This window comes from Homarus americanus, unplaced genomic scaffold (genome assembly GCF_018991925.1).
Source record: "Homarus americanus isolate GMGI-L3 unplaced genomic scaffold, GMGI_Hamer_2.0 scaffold34921, whole genome shotgun sequence".
Taxonomy (NCBI): domain Eukaryota; kingdom Metazoa; phylum Arthropoda; class Malacostraca; order Decapoda; family Nephropidae; genus Homarus; species Homarus americanus.
Genome location: NW_024741901.1, coordinates 21,464,716 through 21,485,956, shown reverse-complemented (window position 1 = coordinate 21,485,956; position 21,241 = coordinate 21,464,716). Strand labels below are relative to the sequence as shown.

Sequence of the window (21,241 nt, the reverse complement as noted above, 5' to 3'; positions counted from 1 at the left end):
AACAAGTCCAGGGCCGATTAAGTGGACTGTCAGCCTCACCTGCGTCCACTCACCAGCCTGAAAAGTTTTTTAATTTCCACCTAATTAATTATTTTATCTAAGTTAAGATTGGAAATTCAAGATTTAGTGACCTTGCTGATTACAACGCTGTGTACATATTCATGGTGTAATTAAACCCGTTAATTAGGAGCTTGACGTTGTTCTGGGTCTTCACTCGAGGCGACTTAATACATATTTTACAACCATTATTTTCTATCCTTCCTTCTATACATTTAAAAATATATTTACCGCGTTTTATGGAGCTACAGTAAGAGCTAAGAGCTCCAGTGCTCAATTTATTATTAAAATTTTACAAAATAATTGTTTCTTTTTTGATAAAACGTTAAGATAAATCACATAACCAATCATTTTACAATACCTCAAGCTATGACAATGATGAATCAAACACTGGGTTTATCATACAGAAAATATATACTTGCTGGGAGACATGTTAACACATGTACAGTTCCTATTTACACAGACAATATACCTAGACTCACTGTCATATGCGTACACAGTCATACAGGTACATAGTTATACAGGAACACACATGCAGGTACAGTCATAAGGTATAGTGGCAAATGGAAAATAACACAGAGGTACACCACGTCGAGTGGTAAGTCACACACAGACACAGTTATCCAGGTAAATAATCACACAAGTACACTTAATGCTGTCGAGTTACAGGAACATGAAGATACTGGCGTATACTCTCCCCAAAAAGTATCGACCCCCTGGGCCTGATGTATTTGGAAATGAACACAGTAACACGTGCACAACAGTCTCAGTTCGGTTGGTATTTCTGTTTGTGACTTGCACCTTTCGTTCTTTCTTCTTTCACCTGATAATTACCATGATACCTGCAGTATACCATTTATACTCTACATAATGTAATGAAATATAATGAATTGTGATACAATATGCAAAACCAATAACGTCATGAGTAACATCGCTGATTTGTGGACCTTAGATACTATTTCAGCCCCAGGGAATAGGTCACTAAATAGGAATATAACGTTACTATGTTTTCATAAACCGAGGTTACAATGGAATCATTTCGAACGAAATATGAAACACTATGATCCGATATTACATTAATTTGCAAATATAGTAATCACAGGTGTATTATGATGCCATATCCAATTACAATGACAGGATTTGCTGCATTTCGATATTATTTCTACCTCATTTGATAAGATAACAATTATGAATATAACGTATCATCTCATGATTCGTGCTGGCAACGGAACATTATTTGATACACACTACGAGACGTGTGTGTGGCTAAATCCCATCCCACCCCTTTCTGGACGACAGGTCGCTGGGCACGGGACAACGCACACACGAACATACATTAATGTCGACACACATTAATATCTAGTTATATATTCAAATAAAGAGGAATGTTTGTTTTCATATTCCGTATAAACAATATCTAAACTTTATCTTTAATGCCTGAATGAGTTTAGATTTCCAATTTACTTTTTATAACTTATAAATCCATAATAAGTTATGTGTGAATTTATAATAATTTCACAGCTTCATTAATTATTTAGAATGTATCTTAATGATAGAATTAGTATTGTGGAGTATATATAAAACACACTTTACAATGTTCTTCACAATACTAGACAGCTCTTACACTTTTAGTGCTTATAGTCCAATTTATATATCAACGCTGTCGATGTTAGTTATCCAACAGCAGCAAATAAAAGTCTACTTTGATTATAATCGGACAGATTCTATCTCCTTTTATGCAACAATTACTCTTCTTCTCGTGCAACATACACTGTACTTATGTATGCAACAAATTATAAATTATAATCGAATAAATAGCTGGTGGAGTTAGGTACTTTGATAATTAATGTAATGTTATTAATATATTACTTTATTGTACTGTAATTACCTAAACAATCACGTTTTCTATTGTTCTTCGTCCTAAGACAGTGATCCACCTCGATGACGCGCAAAACGGATTCCGTAAACTTGGCGACAAATGAACCATTATGAACATAATCACATAAGAACATTATCCAAAAATTAAGTCTAAGTTTTTCTTGATATGTAAAAGTTAATATGCAAGAGGCGCATGTCAGACAGTTCCATCGCCTTCCTTTGGCATTTCCCTCCCAGCGACTGAGGCTACAAATACTGTGTGGAGCATCAAGGCATCTTCACTCCATAGGTGGTTGTGGTAGTGAATGGAACTAGGAAACACGCCAAAGGTAAGTGACTGTAGATGAAAAAATAATAAGAACCACAAGTCACACTGACCACTACGGTAAAGGTACACTAGGGTAAATATTAGCCTAGTATTTTTTAATATTATGAATTCTGAAAAAGTGAAGAAACAGTAACAAGAAGACGGGATTTTTTCCCTTCACTTTATCATGTGTAAAGCGATACTATATCAGAGGAACTCCGTATTTTCCTGATGTATGTATGTAGTGCTCTTTACAGTGGATATGCAATGTAATCTTTAAGTAAAGTTTACCAAAAATTGTTTCTCGACAAAAAAGAAGCTATATATTAATTTTATCGAGACAATGGAAATGTCTATATAACGGGATATGCTTCATTTCTGTAATAACTAAAGTAAACATCAATGTCAGGTACGGATCTAAAAACTTTTCTTAGGGGAGGGGGGTGGAAGACAGAAATATATCCCTAAAATAATATATTACACTAGTGCACAAGGAACTATGCTAGTTATAGTGAAATCTTCCTCATTAACAGTGGAATTGGTAACACTCTAGGTTTAGGCAAGTTGGGTTTTGCATAAACTGTATAAAAATGGCGATTATATAAGGTGTAGATTAATACAGTATAACCTTTTTTTTCTATATCTACAATTTCTTTCCGTTCTTTTTTTTACCGTCCCCAGGCTCCGTTGTGGGTCGTTTGACCTGTGCCCGGCGGGCTAATTCCAGTAAAAAAAAAAAAAAAAAATATATATATATATATATATATATATATATATATATATATATATATATATATATATATATATATATATATATATATATATATATATATATATATATATATATATATATATATATATATACTCGGGATTTCTTGATCTACTTTTGTCCGTATTTAAATTCCCAGAAACTAGACTGGAGCTGAGTTGTAATTGGCGATGAGTTTGTTAAGTGGAATATAGTATGACCATTTGTCATGTAAAAAATATTATTAAGCCTACCTCCTATATTGACCAATTACTGTATTATAATTATTATTATTATTATTAGTAGTAGTAGTAGTAGTAGTAGTAATAGTAGTAGTAGTAGTAGTAGTAGTAGCACTAACAGTACCTAACATTTTTTTTATAATTGTTATTATGATAATAAGTAGTAGTAGTGGTAGTAGTAGTAGTAGTAGTAGTTGTTGTAGTAGTAGTGTTATTTATTAGTAGAGGTATTATTTTTATACTTTTTATTATTATTTTTGTTGTTATTACCATTATTACAACCTATTACAGGTACCAATAATAGTACCCTGGTATTTATTATCATTAGTAGTGGTGGTAGTAGTAGCAGCAGTAGTATTCTTTATTATCATAATAACCTGTTATTAGCTGTAGTAGAAGTACTGTACTATTTACCAAAAGTTTAATATTCATATTCCTGATATTAGAGTTTACAGTATATTTATGAATAGTAATTGTATGGTATTGCATTAGAAGGAGATGGTATTATTTATTATTGGTGCCTATTATTAGTAGCAATTGTAGCAGTACTAGTAGCAGTACTAGTAGCACCATAATCTTATCATCATCATCATCATCATTATTACTGCTGCTCAGCAGCACAACTTGACGTTGCCCTAACATTAGTTTGGTTAAATTAAGTTAAATCTGAGTTAGGCTGAGTTTGATTAAGGTTTGGTTACAGTCTTTCGTTTGTTACCAGTATACTATTTTTATTAAATATGTCGCTTAAGGTGACCTCTAGTTTAAATTTCAAAGAATTTCACAAAATATTCAAAAGTCGCGACGATCCAGTTGAAAAAGTCATGGGTCCGTCAAGTTTTCAATTAAATAGTACCGAGTAATATTGTTACTTAACATAATAATACAAGTAATTTACTAAAAAAAATGTTTTTATATGAGAGATGTGTGAGTAATTGTCCTTTATAAAGAAAACAAATATCACAGTAGTCTTACCATTTCAAAATCAACAATTATAAGTTCATCCAACACAGGAATAATGGCGATGTTACCGCTCCCGTCTGGAGCCATTGCATAAAGCTGTGTTCATATTCGATCTGCCACCACCCAACATTGGGGCTAGTTTACTGGGTGCTAACATTGTATCTAATTCATATTGACCTCATTTGACCAGCAGGCAATTACAGTTACCAGTAATCATGGATTAATTTGTTAGGTTGTAAGTTCTGTGATAAAATGGTCTAGATCAGTGTCATAATTAGTTCCACACTTAACATGATGCTTGGATTACCGACTTCAGAACATAACAATATTTATGTGAGCCTCACCTAATGCTTAATGTTTAACCCTTACAGTATTTGTCACGCTTACTGATCATTATTTTGAATAATGTACAGTACAATGTGAGTGAAAATTATGGGATATCTAAAAAATTTCAATAATGCAAGCGTTTTCCTTATTATCAATTGTTTATAATCTCAGTAATAAATCAATCGAATTTGATTTATGTTGTCATTATCATTATCACAGAGCTGTGGTGTCAGATTGGAGAAGACTGAGACTCTTACCAGACTGTTGTGAAGAAGTAGTGTGTTAAGAAGCAGCTGGAGTGATGGTTCAAACGCTTCAGGAGGCCCTGGAGGACTCGGAGATATTCCGAGGCCTACAACACCACCCCAGGACCTTCAGGTAACAATACCTAAGCTGCAAAAGAAGTATATTTTCATATTTTCCATTCAACCAACATTTAGAATTATAAGTCATACATTAAAATAGAACGGTGTAAAAATTCTCCTTCAACTTTATAAAATATGCTTCTCGTACGTCCCCATCTGGACTATCGTATAGAGGAGTTGAGACCATACCTCCAGAAGGACAACACCACTAGAAAAGGTGTAACACAGAGAGACTAGGATTACTAATCCTGAAATAAATTCTCTCGATTATCCAAGAAGACTGCGGGTATTAGTACTGATAACTCTTCAGGCAGGCATAATAGGACGAATCTCATTGACATTCAAAATCTTTTAAGAAATCGAAGGGTTGTTAATAAACAACCTAAACAAAAACTAATGTGTGGTGTGATGGTGCAGGTTCACGGAGGAGGTGAGGGTGGTGCTGACGGTGGTGGACCGGCCGCCTCACCTTTACGTAAAGGAACAGGATGATGGCAGCCTCAGTGTATCGGGACCCATGGCTAATGTCCTCCATGTTATGGCGAGCTCACTCAACTTTACGTGAGTCAACTTCTGTATTAGTTATCTATTCTCTTCAGAGGTTTAGTGGATAATTTTGTTCTCGAAATGGAGATTGAAGAGAGTATCAAATAACGTTCTTAAGTTACTACATATATTAGTGTAAAAAATTGAATTCTTTAAGATATTTGCAGAGTTAGAGATGAGAGGGCATAGGTCACTGTCACACTTCAGCACACTATAGATGTGGAATTTTAAAGGTTTACAGTTTAAAGTGTCTTGTGTACAGTGATGCAACAAACTCACTCAACTTAACAGAAATGATTTCATAATGTCTGTTCTTATTATCCTTACGCTGTATAGTTATTAATGGATATAAGTTGAGATTAATTAGAAATTTATGTTAATTATAATTTTATAGTGCTTCCTTTTTTTCTAGTCGGTGGTAGAACAAGCGAGCTGACTGAAGGGCAAACAAGTGACTTAATTAATTTTGGTTTGCATAACACACAATAGATGAAATGAAAATATGTAATTTGTAAACAATTTCCGAGCGAGTGACCTACACTCCATGGATTGATGAAGGTTGAAATTATATGGAATAGAACGGTGATCCGGAATAAGAAGTGGGAGAAATGAAGGAGGTGAACGATGATAAAGTTAGGCTAAGGGAACTTGGACAGAGTAAAGATGTAATGATATGGAAAAGTGTGTTTGCGTGTAGTGAGTGGGAGTGAAAAGAGGGAAATAATGGATTGTGCTAAAGTATCGGTAATAATACGGACGGATATTGATACTAGAGGGTGCTCTGATATATATTTTGCTAACTAAAATTCACGGCTGAAGATGATCTTATTCAAGAGGAAGAGAGAATGTGTGTTTTGGTGCTATTGAAGCTCCTAGATTATTTGTATCCCACTGATTTGTGGACTCAAGGTCTGTGTTCATTAATGTATTAGGGAAGAGAAGATCTACTGGGAGACGTGAGTGAGCGTGGGCAAACTTGTGGCTGGGAAGACTTTTGTGCAGGATCTTATCATCAGCAAAGGAGTGTTGTCGAATGTCAGTAATATGACACTCCAGCACTGATGGTATGAGCGTCCACAACTGCATAGATGCAGCGATTAACAATAAATGAAGAGACGCAGGAAATCAAGGAATCAACAAGACGGAAAAGTAGGTCCCAGGGAGAGAAAATACAAGGATATACCTTGTGACAAGGCTTGTCATCAGTTTAATAAATATTCATGACAGCAGAATAAGACTCTCCAAAGTTGCCAAGGGTATATATATATATACAGTATATATTCGTCACTTCTCAGCTTTCTAGCCACTCGAGCGGTTAGATTATCCAGTGTTAGTACAGGAAAAAAACCGAGGCCCGGGAATCCTGGGATGTTTGGTTAGAGTCATGCGGGATAGCACCCTCAAGTGTCACAGATATGTGTTTTCTGCTTCTTGCAATGATAGCGTTTTGATGAGTGCGTCACTAAAGAAAGAATCAAGATACCAACATGCAATTTAAGGCTGTCATGACAATTCATATAGCCATAGAGGTGCATATACAGACTATCAGAATGTTAATGTCTCTTATTTTCAACTGTAATATTACCAGCGTATGATTAATAGTGATAGTAATTGTGTGTGTGGTTCACAGGTACCATCTGATCAGACCCGTTGACAAAATATATGGCAGTGAGTTGGACAATGGGACCTGGTCTGGTATGACAGGTCACATCGTAAGGAAGGTAAGTATTGGCCAAATTTTATTAGACTATTTTCACTAACCCTTTCTCAACGGGGACACCATTTTTAGTATTATATTTGGCTAACACTAGACGATTTTATTCAACTCAGAGAGGAGCCTCCTTTACATGGTGTAGTTAAAATATTTCCTGTTCTATTAATTTTAGCTTTAATCCTAAGAATGGGCGGGCAGAGGTCACGAGGAAAGTGGGGAGATAATTAGTCATCACAGTCAGCCCGGATTAAATCGTCTGGCGTTAGCCAATAAGATGTTCAAAGTGGCGTCCAGTAATGAAGGGAATAATGGTAGCGCTGGCAGCCTCACACTAGGAGGCTGGAGATGGAAGGGAGCGAGGGATGGTACAGTATGACACGTCACTCCTGCACCTTCTTGGCTCATTTAACTGCGTATACCTGTACTGGGAGAAGACTGCAGCCCTGTGTACCCAGATATTAATCAGAAGGGCAAAGGGCGATTTAATAGAAGTTTATAAGTACCTTAAATGACATAAAGTCAAAGAAACTATCAGCACAGAAACTTATAGATCTAATTTCTTCGGAATATGAGCACATGTTTAGGTAAAGTACTGTACATTCAAGAGCTCGTGCATATCCAGTACTTGTCAACAGCGTGTAATAGAGAAGTGACTGACAGTATCCGGTAATTTAATAGTGTTTACTTCAATATGCCAATACCTGACATTTCAAACATTTCGTGTAGAATATAGATATATATATATATATATATATATATATATATATATATATATATATATATATATATATATATATATATATATATATATATATATATTTATTTATTTATTTATTTATTTATTTATTTATTTATTTATCCCTACAGGAAGCAGACATTGCTTTATCACCATATAGTCGTAGTGTGGAAAAGAATAAATTCCTCGAGTATACTCATTCAATATACTATGATTTTCTACAATTTGTTGCGGGAAAAGGTCAACCAGAAATCGACCCGTGGGGATTTCTGTTCCCGCTGGATTCCGTAGTGTGGGCGGCACTGTTGGCATCCCTGGTGATAACTTGGTTGGCAATGGTGGTGATTGGCAGCAACAATAATGAAAAGGGTGTTGGATGCTTCACATGGATCACTGACTTATTTCTAGAACATCTAAGAGTAGCCCTTCGTCAAGGTGAGTTACAGTGTTCCTATATGTGCTAAACTTTGATACTTGACATACTGTTTTGTAGAGTCCTATTCTATTTGCAAAGGTTCGGTGGTTTAAGATTTTATGGATCCTTTAAAAGTTTTCCGTTTTTCTTAAAACCGTCTTTTTTTTAATTTCCTTGCAAAGTTGGTTTATATATTTTGTTACACAACTTGTACTAAATAGTATGTGTTTGTTTATTGATTACTTTGAGCAGATTAATAATTATAAGATAGGAAAACTTCATAAAAATTAGAAATTAAACACGAAAAGATTAAATATTTTGCAAAGTAAATAATTTTTAATTACAGATTTATCATAAATATTTTTCAAAACAAAAAATCGTTTATCCTTCGAGCTTATATCATTTGTTTCGCAACTATCCAGACTTTTGCTTGGAGCAGCGACATGGTAGTGAGAGGATGTTGGTATTAGGGTGGATGGTTGTGACGATGATGGTGACGTGGAGCTACAGTGGCAACTTGGTCTCTCTACTGGCGGTGCGATACATCCCCAAGCCGTTACAGACCCTCAGGGACCTGCTCGACTCCTCCGTCACTCTGATCATGACTCGCAACGATATCTTCAGAAATTTCCTTCTCGTAGGTCCTAAAATTAATCAATATAAATATAGTGATCATACTTTAGGACACTTTTGTCAACAATTCCAACGATACACAAATTATTTTAGAGTCTCTTATTATACAAATATAGCTACCAAAATACTGTGTATTAAAATGGTGGTTAATAATTTATTTTATATAATGGCAATGTTGGTCATTAACAAGATATTTTCTTAAAAGTCTGCCTAATTTACACTTCCCTGCTTTAGTTCCTAAAAGATTTGTCTGCTAATAATTCAATTTTCTAACTAAGTGTAAGAGAATATTTCTTGGAATTCTATTCTCAGTGGGGTTGAGAAGTCATTTAAGAAATTAATTGTGCGCCATGGCTTAAGTGAGTTCGGTAGATACGTTCAAGGACTACAAGATCTGTTGAGTATCCTGACACCGGTTGTCAGTATTATGTTCTTAATATAATGATATTCTGGAGGGGTTTCTCACACGTCCTCTCCTGCAGCCAAATTTTAATATGAAAATTCCTTTCTTAACAGTCATCGTCACGACGAAACATGACATAGTACATAATGATCCAGTAGTGAGTTCTGTCCTCTAAACATTCCTGACTTGAAGACATTATAGCATTTAAGTTGTCTTTACGTATCATATGAGTGTAGGATGGGCTAAATACCCTCCTATAAAATTCCTTTACTCTTCCTACTATTTTTAATTTTATTTCTTATTCTTTGTTTCTCCAGAATCGTGTACAGTGTTTGTCAATTCGTTTGTTAATTATAATAATAGTGTGTTGGTCACAGACAGTGAAGAGTGGTGACCTGAAAGGTTTGGGGAATCTATACAAGGTGGGTCGGGTCAAATACCAGTTATCGAAAACCTTCCCGGACGTGATGGAGAATCTGGTCACCAAGGGTCACCACGTCCTCTTCAGCCCTGGCCTCGGTCTTGACCGACTCGCTGCCAACTACTTCGCAAACACAGGTGATCATTTTGTTTGATATATGTTCTCCGATAACAGACCAGTAAAAAGTGCCATCTGCACATAAGATAGAAACTCAAATTGTCCTATCCTGTTCTCCGTTTAAGAAATAGAAAAAGAACACATTCGAAGTCATGGATGGTGTTAGCTAACAGAGGTTCTTCATTTCTTCCACTTGTTGCAGGACGATGTGACTTCTATAAGATGCGAATGGCGCTGTTTCCCATCACCCACTGCATCATCGGACTCAAAGGAAATCTGCTCGTTCGTGCCATGAGTTATAGGTGAGGACCTCCATAACTAAACAGAGGCAATAGTCGGAAACTAAGTGAGATGAGAGTTTTCACATTTCTAATATAAGTCGTCATTCTTTCACCAGTTTTCAAACATTAACCTTACTGTTATATCTACAGTTCTATGGTATTATTAGCTTTTATGAAGGATACAAGAAAGTTAGTGACTTCAGTAGAAAGCTGATAAGAAACTGTTTCCAGGACTAATAAAAAGGGTCATTTCCTACAGTCCCTGTATAATAACTGTAGTAGTCAAAATATTCTAAGATATATATATATTTTTTTTAGTGGGACATGGGATCTTTGATAATAGGGGAGGTAAACCTTAAAGGAATAAAATAACTTGCACTCACTCTACACATTGTCTGGTCCTGGCCTGTCTCCGTAGTAGGACAAAGACAGGTATATGACCCTCACTCTGTATGTTCCGTCTGTCTGGAGATTTTCTATGATGGTTCTGCGTGTAGGGCCGTCTCTTTTAATTACGGTCTCCTCAACAATAAATATTTAATATACTGTAGGTCACAATTTGTCTGTAAGAATAAGAGGTAACGAGTGTTTACCGTGTCAGGGTGAGGGCCATACTGGAGTCTGGGCTGTACGACCACTGGTTGATGAGCAGTATCCCCTTCTCCACCGTGTGTCGCCATGCGCCCTCCATCATCACAGTCAGGGAACCTCTCGCCATCAACAATCTCTGGGTAAATGCAGAATCTTTTATCTTCATTATCAAAACAAACTCTCAAGGCTGTGAACGGAGAGACAAGTGGTCTTGTTTTCTTAAAAAAATGCATGCAGTCTTGGAATATATATACTGTATAGTACAGTATATATATATATATATATATATATATATATATTATAGTTACAATTGCTTAGTTTTTATTATTATATTCAGGGGATGTTGGTGTTACTGGGCGCAGGACTACTGCTGGCTCTGGTCACCTTCTGTCTGGAACTTTACGTCGACAAACGTTGCAGTGATGGGGCCTTGTAAACCTCCACACCGTTAGAACCCCATCACCCAGCACAACTGTAGCCACATGATGTACTGCGTTTGTGTCCCAGCTCTTACTCACCGTCACTGACGAGGTTGTGGGGAGTTGACTAACTGATATTCACCACTGTCGGGTATCGTCGAGCTGACTACCAACGTATGCAGTTGATCAAGACAATAAAAATATAATTGTATTACACCTTATTTCTTATGTACTTTAGAACAAGCAAGGTTATTTTAATATCTAGAAATATTTTTTTTTATTGTTCTGCACACCCGAAATTTCCATGTTATAGCTACTCAGTACAGTGCCTCTGTATGTTTTATGAAGCCTACTGTAAAATCTAAACGTAGTTAAGGTGTATGTATAAATATACTATTAAACCAACATTAATTCGTTGAACTATTCCTATTATGTTCCACTTGTACCAAATATTAGTATTCTGGAGTTACATAAATCATTGCTGACTGAATTTGAAATTTGAACAGAAATAAATAATCATCAAATAATTTTACAGTACTTCTATATCTGGTATATAAATGCCAAAACTATGCGTATGCGGAGAAAGAACATCAAGATATTAATGGGATTAGTGTCATGGGCCAGGCAGGTGTGTAACCAGGGGACTCTTATTTACCGGGATATCGCACACCATTCAGAAAGGAAAGACCTGGCCATGGAATGACAATAAGCACACAAAAGACAGCTTAAATGATTAGGTCCCCTCAATTTTTACATAAATGTGACGAAGAAAGTGTTTCCTGACCACGTACACCAAGTTATACCTGTATACTAGAAAAGTATATTCACTGTCCCTATTAACTTGATGGTTCCAGGACAAACACCCCTATCTCAAAATATGATTCTACTTCAACTGCTTTGCTTAACATGTCATTTTGGATGATGACTTAAGGTCCATATATTGTATAACCAGACCGACATCTCTTTGTGCAGTATAATAGTAACGGTTACTAAAGCAAGATGTCTGTTATTTTTATTTAATACTTAAAGAACTGAAGATTCATAAGAACATAAGAATGGAGGAAACTGCAGCAGGCCTATTGGCCCATACTGGGCAGTCCAATTTACACCCAACCCCTATTGCTCATATATCCATCTAGCCTATGTTTGAAGCTATCCATCGTAATGGAGTTAATGATGATGTTTGGTAACTTGTTCTACTCGTCCACTACTCTATTTCTAAACCAATGTTTACCTATTTCGAGCCTAAATCTAAATTTGTCTAATTTAAACTATTATTACGAGTTCTCTCCTTTTTGGATAGTTTGAGTACCTTTGTAATGTCCCCTTTGTTTAGCCCTGACTTCCATTTATACACCTCTATCATATCGCCCCTCACTCTCCGTCTCTCGAGGGAGTGCAAATTAAGATGCTTTAACCTGTCTCTGTACTCAAGGTTCCTAATGCCCGGGATTAGTCTTGTCATTTTCCTCTGAATTCTTTCCAAGGATTCTATATCCATTCTGTAATACAGTGACCAGAATTGAACTGCGCAATCCAAGTGAGGTCTCACAAGCGCAAGATATAGATTTAGGATGATCTCGCTAGTCTTGTAACTAATACTCCTTTGTATGAACCAAAGTACTTTATTAGCCTTGTTTCGAGCAAATACACATTGTTTACTTGGCTTAAGATTCCTACTTATCATTACTCCTAAATCTTTCTCGCAGTCGGATTTGTTCATATGGTATCTGGTTTCCCTGTTTACATCTCCTCCGCTGAGTACTTTACATTTGTTCACATTGAATTTCATTTGCCATTTTTCAGACCTTTCGAATTTTTTTTTTTAGATCTTCCTGTAGTTTTGCGGAGTCCTCGTCAGATTTAATTACACGCCCTATTTTAGTGTCATCAGCAAATTTACTTATGTTGCTGTCTACGCCGATATCTATGTCGTTTATGTATATAATAAAAAATAATGGTCCAAGTACTGAGCCTTGGGAAATCCACTAGTGACGTTGCTCCAATCGGATTTAGTGCCGTTAATGCTCACTCGCTGTTTCCTGCCGTGTAACCACGCCCTAATCCATTTTAGAATATCTCCTTTAATCTTATTAGTCTTTCGTGGGGTATTCTGTCGAAGGCTTTGCTAAAGTCGAGATATACCACATCATAATTGTGCTCGTCGTCCACTGATTAGAAAACAGATGGAATGAATGTTAAAAGATTAGTTAGACAAGAACGCCCGCTTGTGAAGCCATATTGGGAATCATTGATCAACTTGTGCTTCACCAGGTGATTTCGAATAGAGTTTGAAATGATTGCTTCCAGTAATTTGCCTACAATTGATGTTAGACTAATTGGACAGTAGTAAGAGGATAGTGATCTATCTCCCTTCTTGAAAATCGGTATTACATTCGCTATCCTCCAGGATTCTGGTACTACACCCGTTTTTAAGGACATGTTTAACAACTTTGCTAAGGGCATACTAAGCTCTTCCTTACATTCCTTTAATAATCTGGCAAATATCTCATCGGGACCTGGTGACTTATTAGGCTTTAGTTTGTCTATTTGCTTACTAACATCGTTACTAGTCACTACTATCTCGCTTAATTTATTTTCTTCACTATCTCTGTATAGAGTCGATGCCTCGGGTATCACGTTTAAATTTTCGCTGGTGAAAACTGTTGAAAAATATTTTTTCAGATTATTGCTCATTTCTTCATCGTTATCAGTTAGCTCGCTGGTATCTGACTGTAATGGTCCAATCGCTACCTTCAGTTCATTATTCCCTTTGCTTCTTATCTCGGTCTTAACCCTACCGGCCAATACCTTATAATAATCTCGGAGGTAAACTTCACCACGATATATTCTCCTACCTATAGCCTTCCTTTGTCCAATGATATTCTTTAAATAATCATTTATCCATTTAGGGTCATCGTTGTTTGATCTGAGTTTTCTGTATGGTATGTTCTGCCTTTGTGCATTAAGTAACTCATTATTTAAATTGTTGTGGAACTCGTCAACCTCAGATCTCGTGATCAGGTCATCCTCAACTGTCAGGTCTCCAGGTAAGGTGAGGTCGCCCTCTGTGGGTACATTGTGTGGGGTCACCTCATGTGAGGTAATGAAATTCACCCCAAACGTGATACCCCCTTCTCTCAGCTGCCTCTTCAAATTGTCAAAGTTTGCCCTTCTGAAATCTGGGACTTTAGTGGAATTTTCCTTGAGGCTGCCCTGAAATTCTAATTGTAATCTTATTTCCTTGTGATCACTGTTGGCAAGTTCGTTCCCTACCTCGACAATACTAATGAGGTTTTTCTCTGTCTGACAGAACTAAATCGAGTATATTATTACCCAGGGTGGGTTCGGTCGTGGATTGTTTCAAGAAAATCCTCTGATTCTGAGCTACCCGTAAAATCAATCCAATCTATTTGGCTAAAGTTATAGTCGACTACCATACAGACTTTGCTATGTATGGAAGCCCTGCGCATTTCATCCCAAATAAGTCTCTCATTAACTCTATCAAGATTAGGAGGTCTATATACTACTCTTGTGATTAATTTTTCCCTGCCATCGATTAATCTTATCGAAATTGTTTCTGAATTTCGCTCAGTTTTTATTTCCCTATTTTTTCACACATCAGATTATCCCTGACATAGATTGCTACCGGCGCCTCCTTTCCTAATCTGCCTATCTGTGTGGAATAATCTGTAACCTGCAATTTGGTATTCGAAAGGTAACTCACGTGAGTCTAGGTTTATCCATGTTTGGTGATTGCTATTAAATCAATTTTTTCTGTCCATACCAACGCCCTGATTTTATCCATTTTGTTTCTCATACTTCTACTGTTTGCATACTAGACATTTAAGTTAGTCGTTTTCTGAGTCCTCTCTTTGTCTCATTTAGGTTTTAAGACGGCCGTTGACACTAACTGCCCTTGACAACCATTCATTGCCAACTCTCCTTCTAGGCAGGACACCACATATAATAGGGATCCCTCCCTTCGACCTAATACATTCTATGGCTGTCTTGAACATATCAAGAAGTTCCTCACTCCTACACCGGCCAATATCATTGCCTCTTGCACTGAGGCAGATAATGGGTTTGTTCCCATTATCAGACAAGATATTGTCCATCCTGTCAACTATATCCCCCACCCCAGCTCCTAGCAAACACACCCTCATCCTATTTTTATTTTTACCACGAAAGGCATGATCTGTCAGTCAAGCACAGCAGTTTTTCAACCGGGGGATGACAGTCCATTTTCTTATCCTATGGGACTCACGTAATGTAAGTAAGCATGGTAAGTTAACCTGACTAAGCTACATTTACCTCAGACAGGATGAAATACGCTATATTCTTTTTGTTAATGTGTATTGCAATAATGCACCCTTAAGGAAATATGTGCATTGTAACAAAGAATCTGTAATAGTCGAATAATGTACCATTTATTTTCCATTTCCCTGCTCAAGCATTCAAAATAAACGCCAGTTTTATTTGCTTCACACTGTATAAGCTCTTTCCAAAATCAGCAAAAAAAAGGACAAAATGAGACAAAACAAGTAAAAATTACAAAATGAATAAAGATAAATAAGTAAGTACAAATATTTGCCAATATTGTCGTTCAATCATAAACAATGGAGTCGTCTGTTCTTAAGTTACAGAAAACTCTAGTGGAAAAAATATATATAAAAAAATTTAATTCCTCCACCCAAATTGATTTATTCACAAGGTAAGAAACATATTTTTTCTATACACGTTTTGTGTGAGGTGGCTGGTTATCTTTTGAACTGTTACTATTAAATTACACAGTATCAAAATTCAAAATGAAATACAAATAGATAGATAACATGCTACATAGAGGTGTTTACAGTATCTCTTAATCCATGTGAAGACGTTATGTTGGATTATATTATGAGACGTTAGGTTAAAGTTCGCATGATATAGGCTCCTCGGTAGTACTGGCGTTTAGTTATAAACGTACGGGTTAGTTATAATTATAACTGCCACCGTTGATTAGGTTGATTAATTAATTATCGTTGTTGTAAAAATGCCACGAAGCGAACAGGCAACGGGGCGAAACAACTGTAAACCGGTGTATACATTGACATACAGATAACACAAATAGTTATATAAAGAAACACATATAGATAAATGGATACAGATTGATAGACCGACGCAGATAGATAGATAGATAGATAGATAGATAGAGACCTTCATTCAGTAAAATTGCCATACAAGTTCACATTGTTTAAGTACGATAGACAATGCAGGCAAATACACAATGCAAAAAAGTGCTAATATACAGTGTGTGTATATATATATATATATATATATATATATATATATATATATATATATATATATATATATATATATATATATGTATATTTTTTTCTTTTTTTTTCATGTAGATCCACAATGGAAACGTGGATAAGATAAATCTTGATAAAATCACACAGGGAAAAGGGAAACAATCGTCTTTATTCAAGACATCTTCAGAGGCAACTGAATTACAAAGACTGGGAGAGAGCTTATGTACACAGGGTGACCTTACAAAACATGAGGTCAGGTAAAAAAGCAAACATGACATCCACTAATCACACACCAATCACACAGAAAACATCAGAAGAGATTATAAGAACGGGCGACATAACTAGTCATGTCACGTCAGGAAAAAAATATGAGACCCACTAATCATCTATCATACATCTACCTTACATGCTTTCAAAGCATTTTTAACCTTGGGCCACTGACAAATAAATTTGTGTAACATATTATCAGTTTTGTACTGACCATCACTAAGGTTTAAGGAATACATTTCTCCTATCAAACTAGCTTCAACCAGAAGTCTTTCTGTGACACATGATAATTTATACACTTTTTAACTGTTTCCAAATCTATGGGATGATTATTGTTCCTTATATGAACGAAAAGGGCACTGCTTTCAGATGCCGTTCTAATACTGTACTGTACTTGTGCTGTTTAATTCTGAGTTGCAATGTTTTCCCAGTCTAACCTACATAGTTTCCATTACAATTGATGCATGGAATACAGTAAACACTTCCATTTACATTCAAGGTTGGGCTATTCTTAATGAATATATTAGTAATAGTTGAGTCATACTTAAAATCAGCATTAATTTTAAATAATTTAAGGGACTGAACTAACGGGACAAATTCATTGCGATAAGGTAGACTCAAAATATTCTTAAATGTAGGGACTTGCCTAGTTTGAGTAGAATAAAAGGATTGTTTAGCCCTTTTAAGACAACGATCAACAAACAATGAAGGGTACCCAAGTTTTTGTGCAATGGACTGAATGTGTTGCAGTTCTTCAATAAATTCAGGGTCACAAATACGTAAACATCTCAAAAACATAACCGAAAACACTGACATTTTGATAGACTCATGGTGACTCGATAAAAAATGTATGAAACTGTCTACCTGTGTAGGCTTTCTGTACACCTTCAGATGCCTCTGAAGATGTCTTGAATAATGTCGAGCTAATAAGATTATGTTTTCCAAAGCGACTGTAATGAAAGACGTAATTTTCAGTAATTTGAGCAAATATTGTAAGCCCTGGTGACTAAGGTGGTCATTAGATATTTGTAGAGTTCATCTGCTCTTGTGTTCAGATTAGAGAACACACTGCAGATGTGGTTTAGATATTAAGATCGAGTCTATGATGAACTGCAATCCCTAGTTTATATATTTAGGTGTAGTCGCTGTAATGCGACTTGAGTTGGTCAAACTCAACGACATCTGAGGGATAGAATTGTCAAACATCAAGGTTACTGTTGTCAATTTTAGTGTTTTTGCTCTGCATAGTTAAATTGAAGTAAAGGTTAATAATTGATAACTCAATGGCTTGTTGTTCAATATATTATTTTCTTTCAATGTACTTAGTGATATATTTATTTTATTCTACTCGTCAAATTAATTTTTTCGATGCTATTGTATTTCGTTTTATGTATTATATCTCATGATGACAAGAGATTTGTCGAAACGCTACCAAATAAATGTTTGTTTATCCATGCGTTGTTGCTGTTATTTATCTTATATATATATATATATATATATATATATATATATATATACAATCAACACCTCAACCCGCCAGGATTCGAACCCACGGCCCACTAGCCCATGACGGTGACAGGAGAAAGCTAACCGCTGGACCACCAGGATACTAAAAGCAATCCTAGACCTTGTTATATTTCACACAAAGCCTGTTCAACGAGCTTATGGCGCCGTGAACCTCTAATGGGGACTACCCGTATCACGTAGATGGTCAGAGTAACGTTTTACCAAATCCGGCTTCGAAACACGAGGATCCATATATATTTCATTAGCCCAATAGCACGCTGGTTGAGGTGTTGATTGTATGTAGAAGTCCGCATGCTATTGGGCTAATGATATATATATATATATATATATATATATATATATATATATATATATATATATATATATATATATATATATATATATATATATATATATATATATATATATATATATATATATATATATATATATATATATATATATATATATATTGCACTAAATAACTTTTGTTCATATTGCTAAACTTAATGGAAATTAATTTTGATGTGCTGTTTCATTTATGGGTAACTTACCATCATATGATACAAAAATTTTACCTGAAGTAAATTATTTTGTTAAGATGAGGCTATGTTAGATTTGGTTTGGTTATGATTTGTATTAAACGTTTCCTTTATACAGTACTGGGTATGTATGTTTATGAGCTACATGATCGTTTATGGATAGTCAGAAGATGCTAGAAAATATAAATGCAGAGAAATCATCTCTTAATATTTTTTTCCAAATAAGAGTAACTTGCTATTTTCATTACTATAAATAAATGGAAATACGTTCATATGTAGTATTTTTTTTAATCTTATTTAAGAGGTATTTTAAAATATAATCGAATTATAGATCAGGTTCGGTTAGGTTTGCTAGATTAGTAATGATAAGATACATATACTGTATAGTATAATTATTTACATAATCGGGATTTTTTAGATTTCGTGTACCGAACTCATTTTTTTTAATGTATATCCTTATGCGGATTCCAAAAGGGCGATTTTTTTGAGGGGGTTAATGATTAGACCAAAAATTATAGCCCATTAAACTTGCAATATTTTACATTGAAATATTACCATTTTCAATCTAAATTTGAAGGCCAATGTTTTTCGTTGAATAACAATATGAGTGATGAATTAAAGAACACCAAACAAACCTTTGAAAACCTTATCTAACCATACGTAACCTACAAAAATCCTAAAACTATAAAACGCTTACCTTATTCATGTTTTCAGTATGTGTTGGTATAATTTTCAGTGTTCGAGTGAGAAGAGGATCCATGAACCTAAAAGCGATTTTTAACCTTCTTATATGTTAGGAAAAGCTAGGTAAGTTTTTCAAAAGTTTGTTTCGTGCTCTCGGTATTTTTACCGACATTATAATTTATAAATGTAAAACATTGAATGTTTAAAGGGTTATAAATTTTTTGCCATTCATTTATTTAAAAAAATCACATTTTTGGAATCAGCATAAAAATATGCAATATTAAAAATATTTCCATTTTTTTGGGTGTGGTACATGAAACCGTGAAGATCCCATGATCGTAATATACAGACCAGTTTCATTAAGAAAAATAGAAGTATTGTAGATGAAAATTATCACTGTCCCACAATTATCTGTATTCAGCGAGACTTCAATTATAAAATAATTGATGTATTTCCCATGATTAAATCTATATAAATCTATTGATCAACTTCATAACCTCAGTACCTGTGAGAGTTCCTGTGTGTGAGTCGTCAGTAGTGTAGCTACCTCGTCACCTCTCAGCAGCCCGGTCCCTCTGCTCATCAATTATAACAAGTCCAGGGCCGATTAAGTGGACTGTCAGCCTCACCTGCGTCCACTCACCAGCCTGAAAAGTCGTTTAATTTCCACCTAATTAATTATTTTATATAAGTTAAGATTGGAAATTCAAGATTTAGTGACCTTGCTGATTACAGCGCTGTGTACATATTCATGGTGTAATTAAACCCGTTAATTAGGAGCTTGACGTTGTTCTGGGTCTTCACTCGAGGCGACTTAATACATATTTAACAACCATTATTTTCTATCCTTCCTTCTATACATTTAAAAATATATTTACCGCGTTTTATGGAGCTACAGTAAGAGCTAAGAGTTCAAGTGCTCAATTGATTATTAAAATTTTACAAAATAATTGTTTCTTTTTTGATAAAACGTTAAGGTAAATCACATAAACATTCATTTTACAATACCTCAAGCTATGACAATGATGAATCAAACACTGGGTTTATCATACAGAAAATATATACTTGTTGGGAGACATGTTAACACATGTACAGTTCCTATTTACACAGACAATATACCTAGACTCACTGTCATAATGTCATATGCGTACACAGTCATACAGGTACATAGTTATACAGGAACACACAAATGTATACACAATTATACAGAGAAATGTTTATAAAGGTACAGTCATACAGGTACAGTGGTACAGTATATGTAAAATAACACAGAGGTACACTACGTCGATGATAAGTTACATTGGTACAAAGTTATCAAGGTACATAATCACACAGGTACAGTTAAGTCTGTAGAGCTACAGAAACACAGAGCTACCGACGCATACATAAACATAAAGTTATATAGAACTACACGGGTACACAATCACACAGGTTCAAAGTCACACAGAGACATTATTAAACATGTTGAGTCACAGATACACACAATCGCAAATGTTCATTCACAGAGATATACAATTGAAAGTCAATCACTTTTGCTAAAAGTCACACTCACAAATGTTCAAAGTCACCTCAAACACACGTGTTCAAAGTCAGACAATCACATATGTTCAAAGACACGCAAATAGACAATCACACAGAAGCACATTCACATTTATTCAGAATTACGCATGTAATTAACCCCATCAGCCGTCAGCCTATTTAGATAACTACGATGCATCGATGCGGTATGTCAGGAATAATCCTTATCGTAAGGCATTGTACTTTTTGTGGTGATGTGATTTT

At 35.3% G+C, this 21,241-nt stretch overlaps 1 protein-coding gene across 1 annotated transcript; it reads left to right on the top strand.

The window, feature by feature from the left end:
• Positions 1-2,201: 2,201 nt before the first annotated feature.
• On the top strand, positions 2,202-11,570 carry LOC121876251 (probable glutamate receptor). Its single transcript, XM_042381267.1, has 10 exons — positions 2,202-2,264; positions 4,742-4,900; positions 5,305-5,448; positions 7,064-7,154; positions 8,015-8,318; positions 8,721-8,935; positions 9,712-9,892; positions 10,075-10,174; positions 10,755-10,884; positions 11,082-11,570. Exons 2-10 carry the CDS (start codon positions 4,824-4,826, stop codon positions 11,178-11,180), a joined length of 1,341 nt encoding a protein of 446 aa, XP_042237201.1. The 5' UTR covers positions 2,202-2,264; positions 4,742-4,823; the 3' UTR covers positions 11,181-11,570.
• Positions 11,571-21,241: the final 9,671 nt, after the last annotated feature.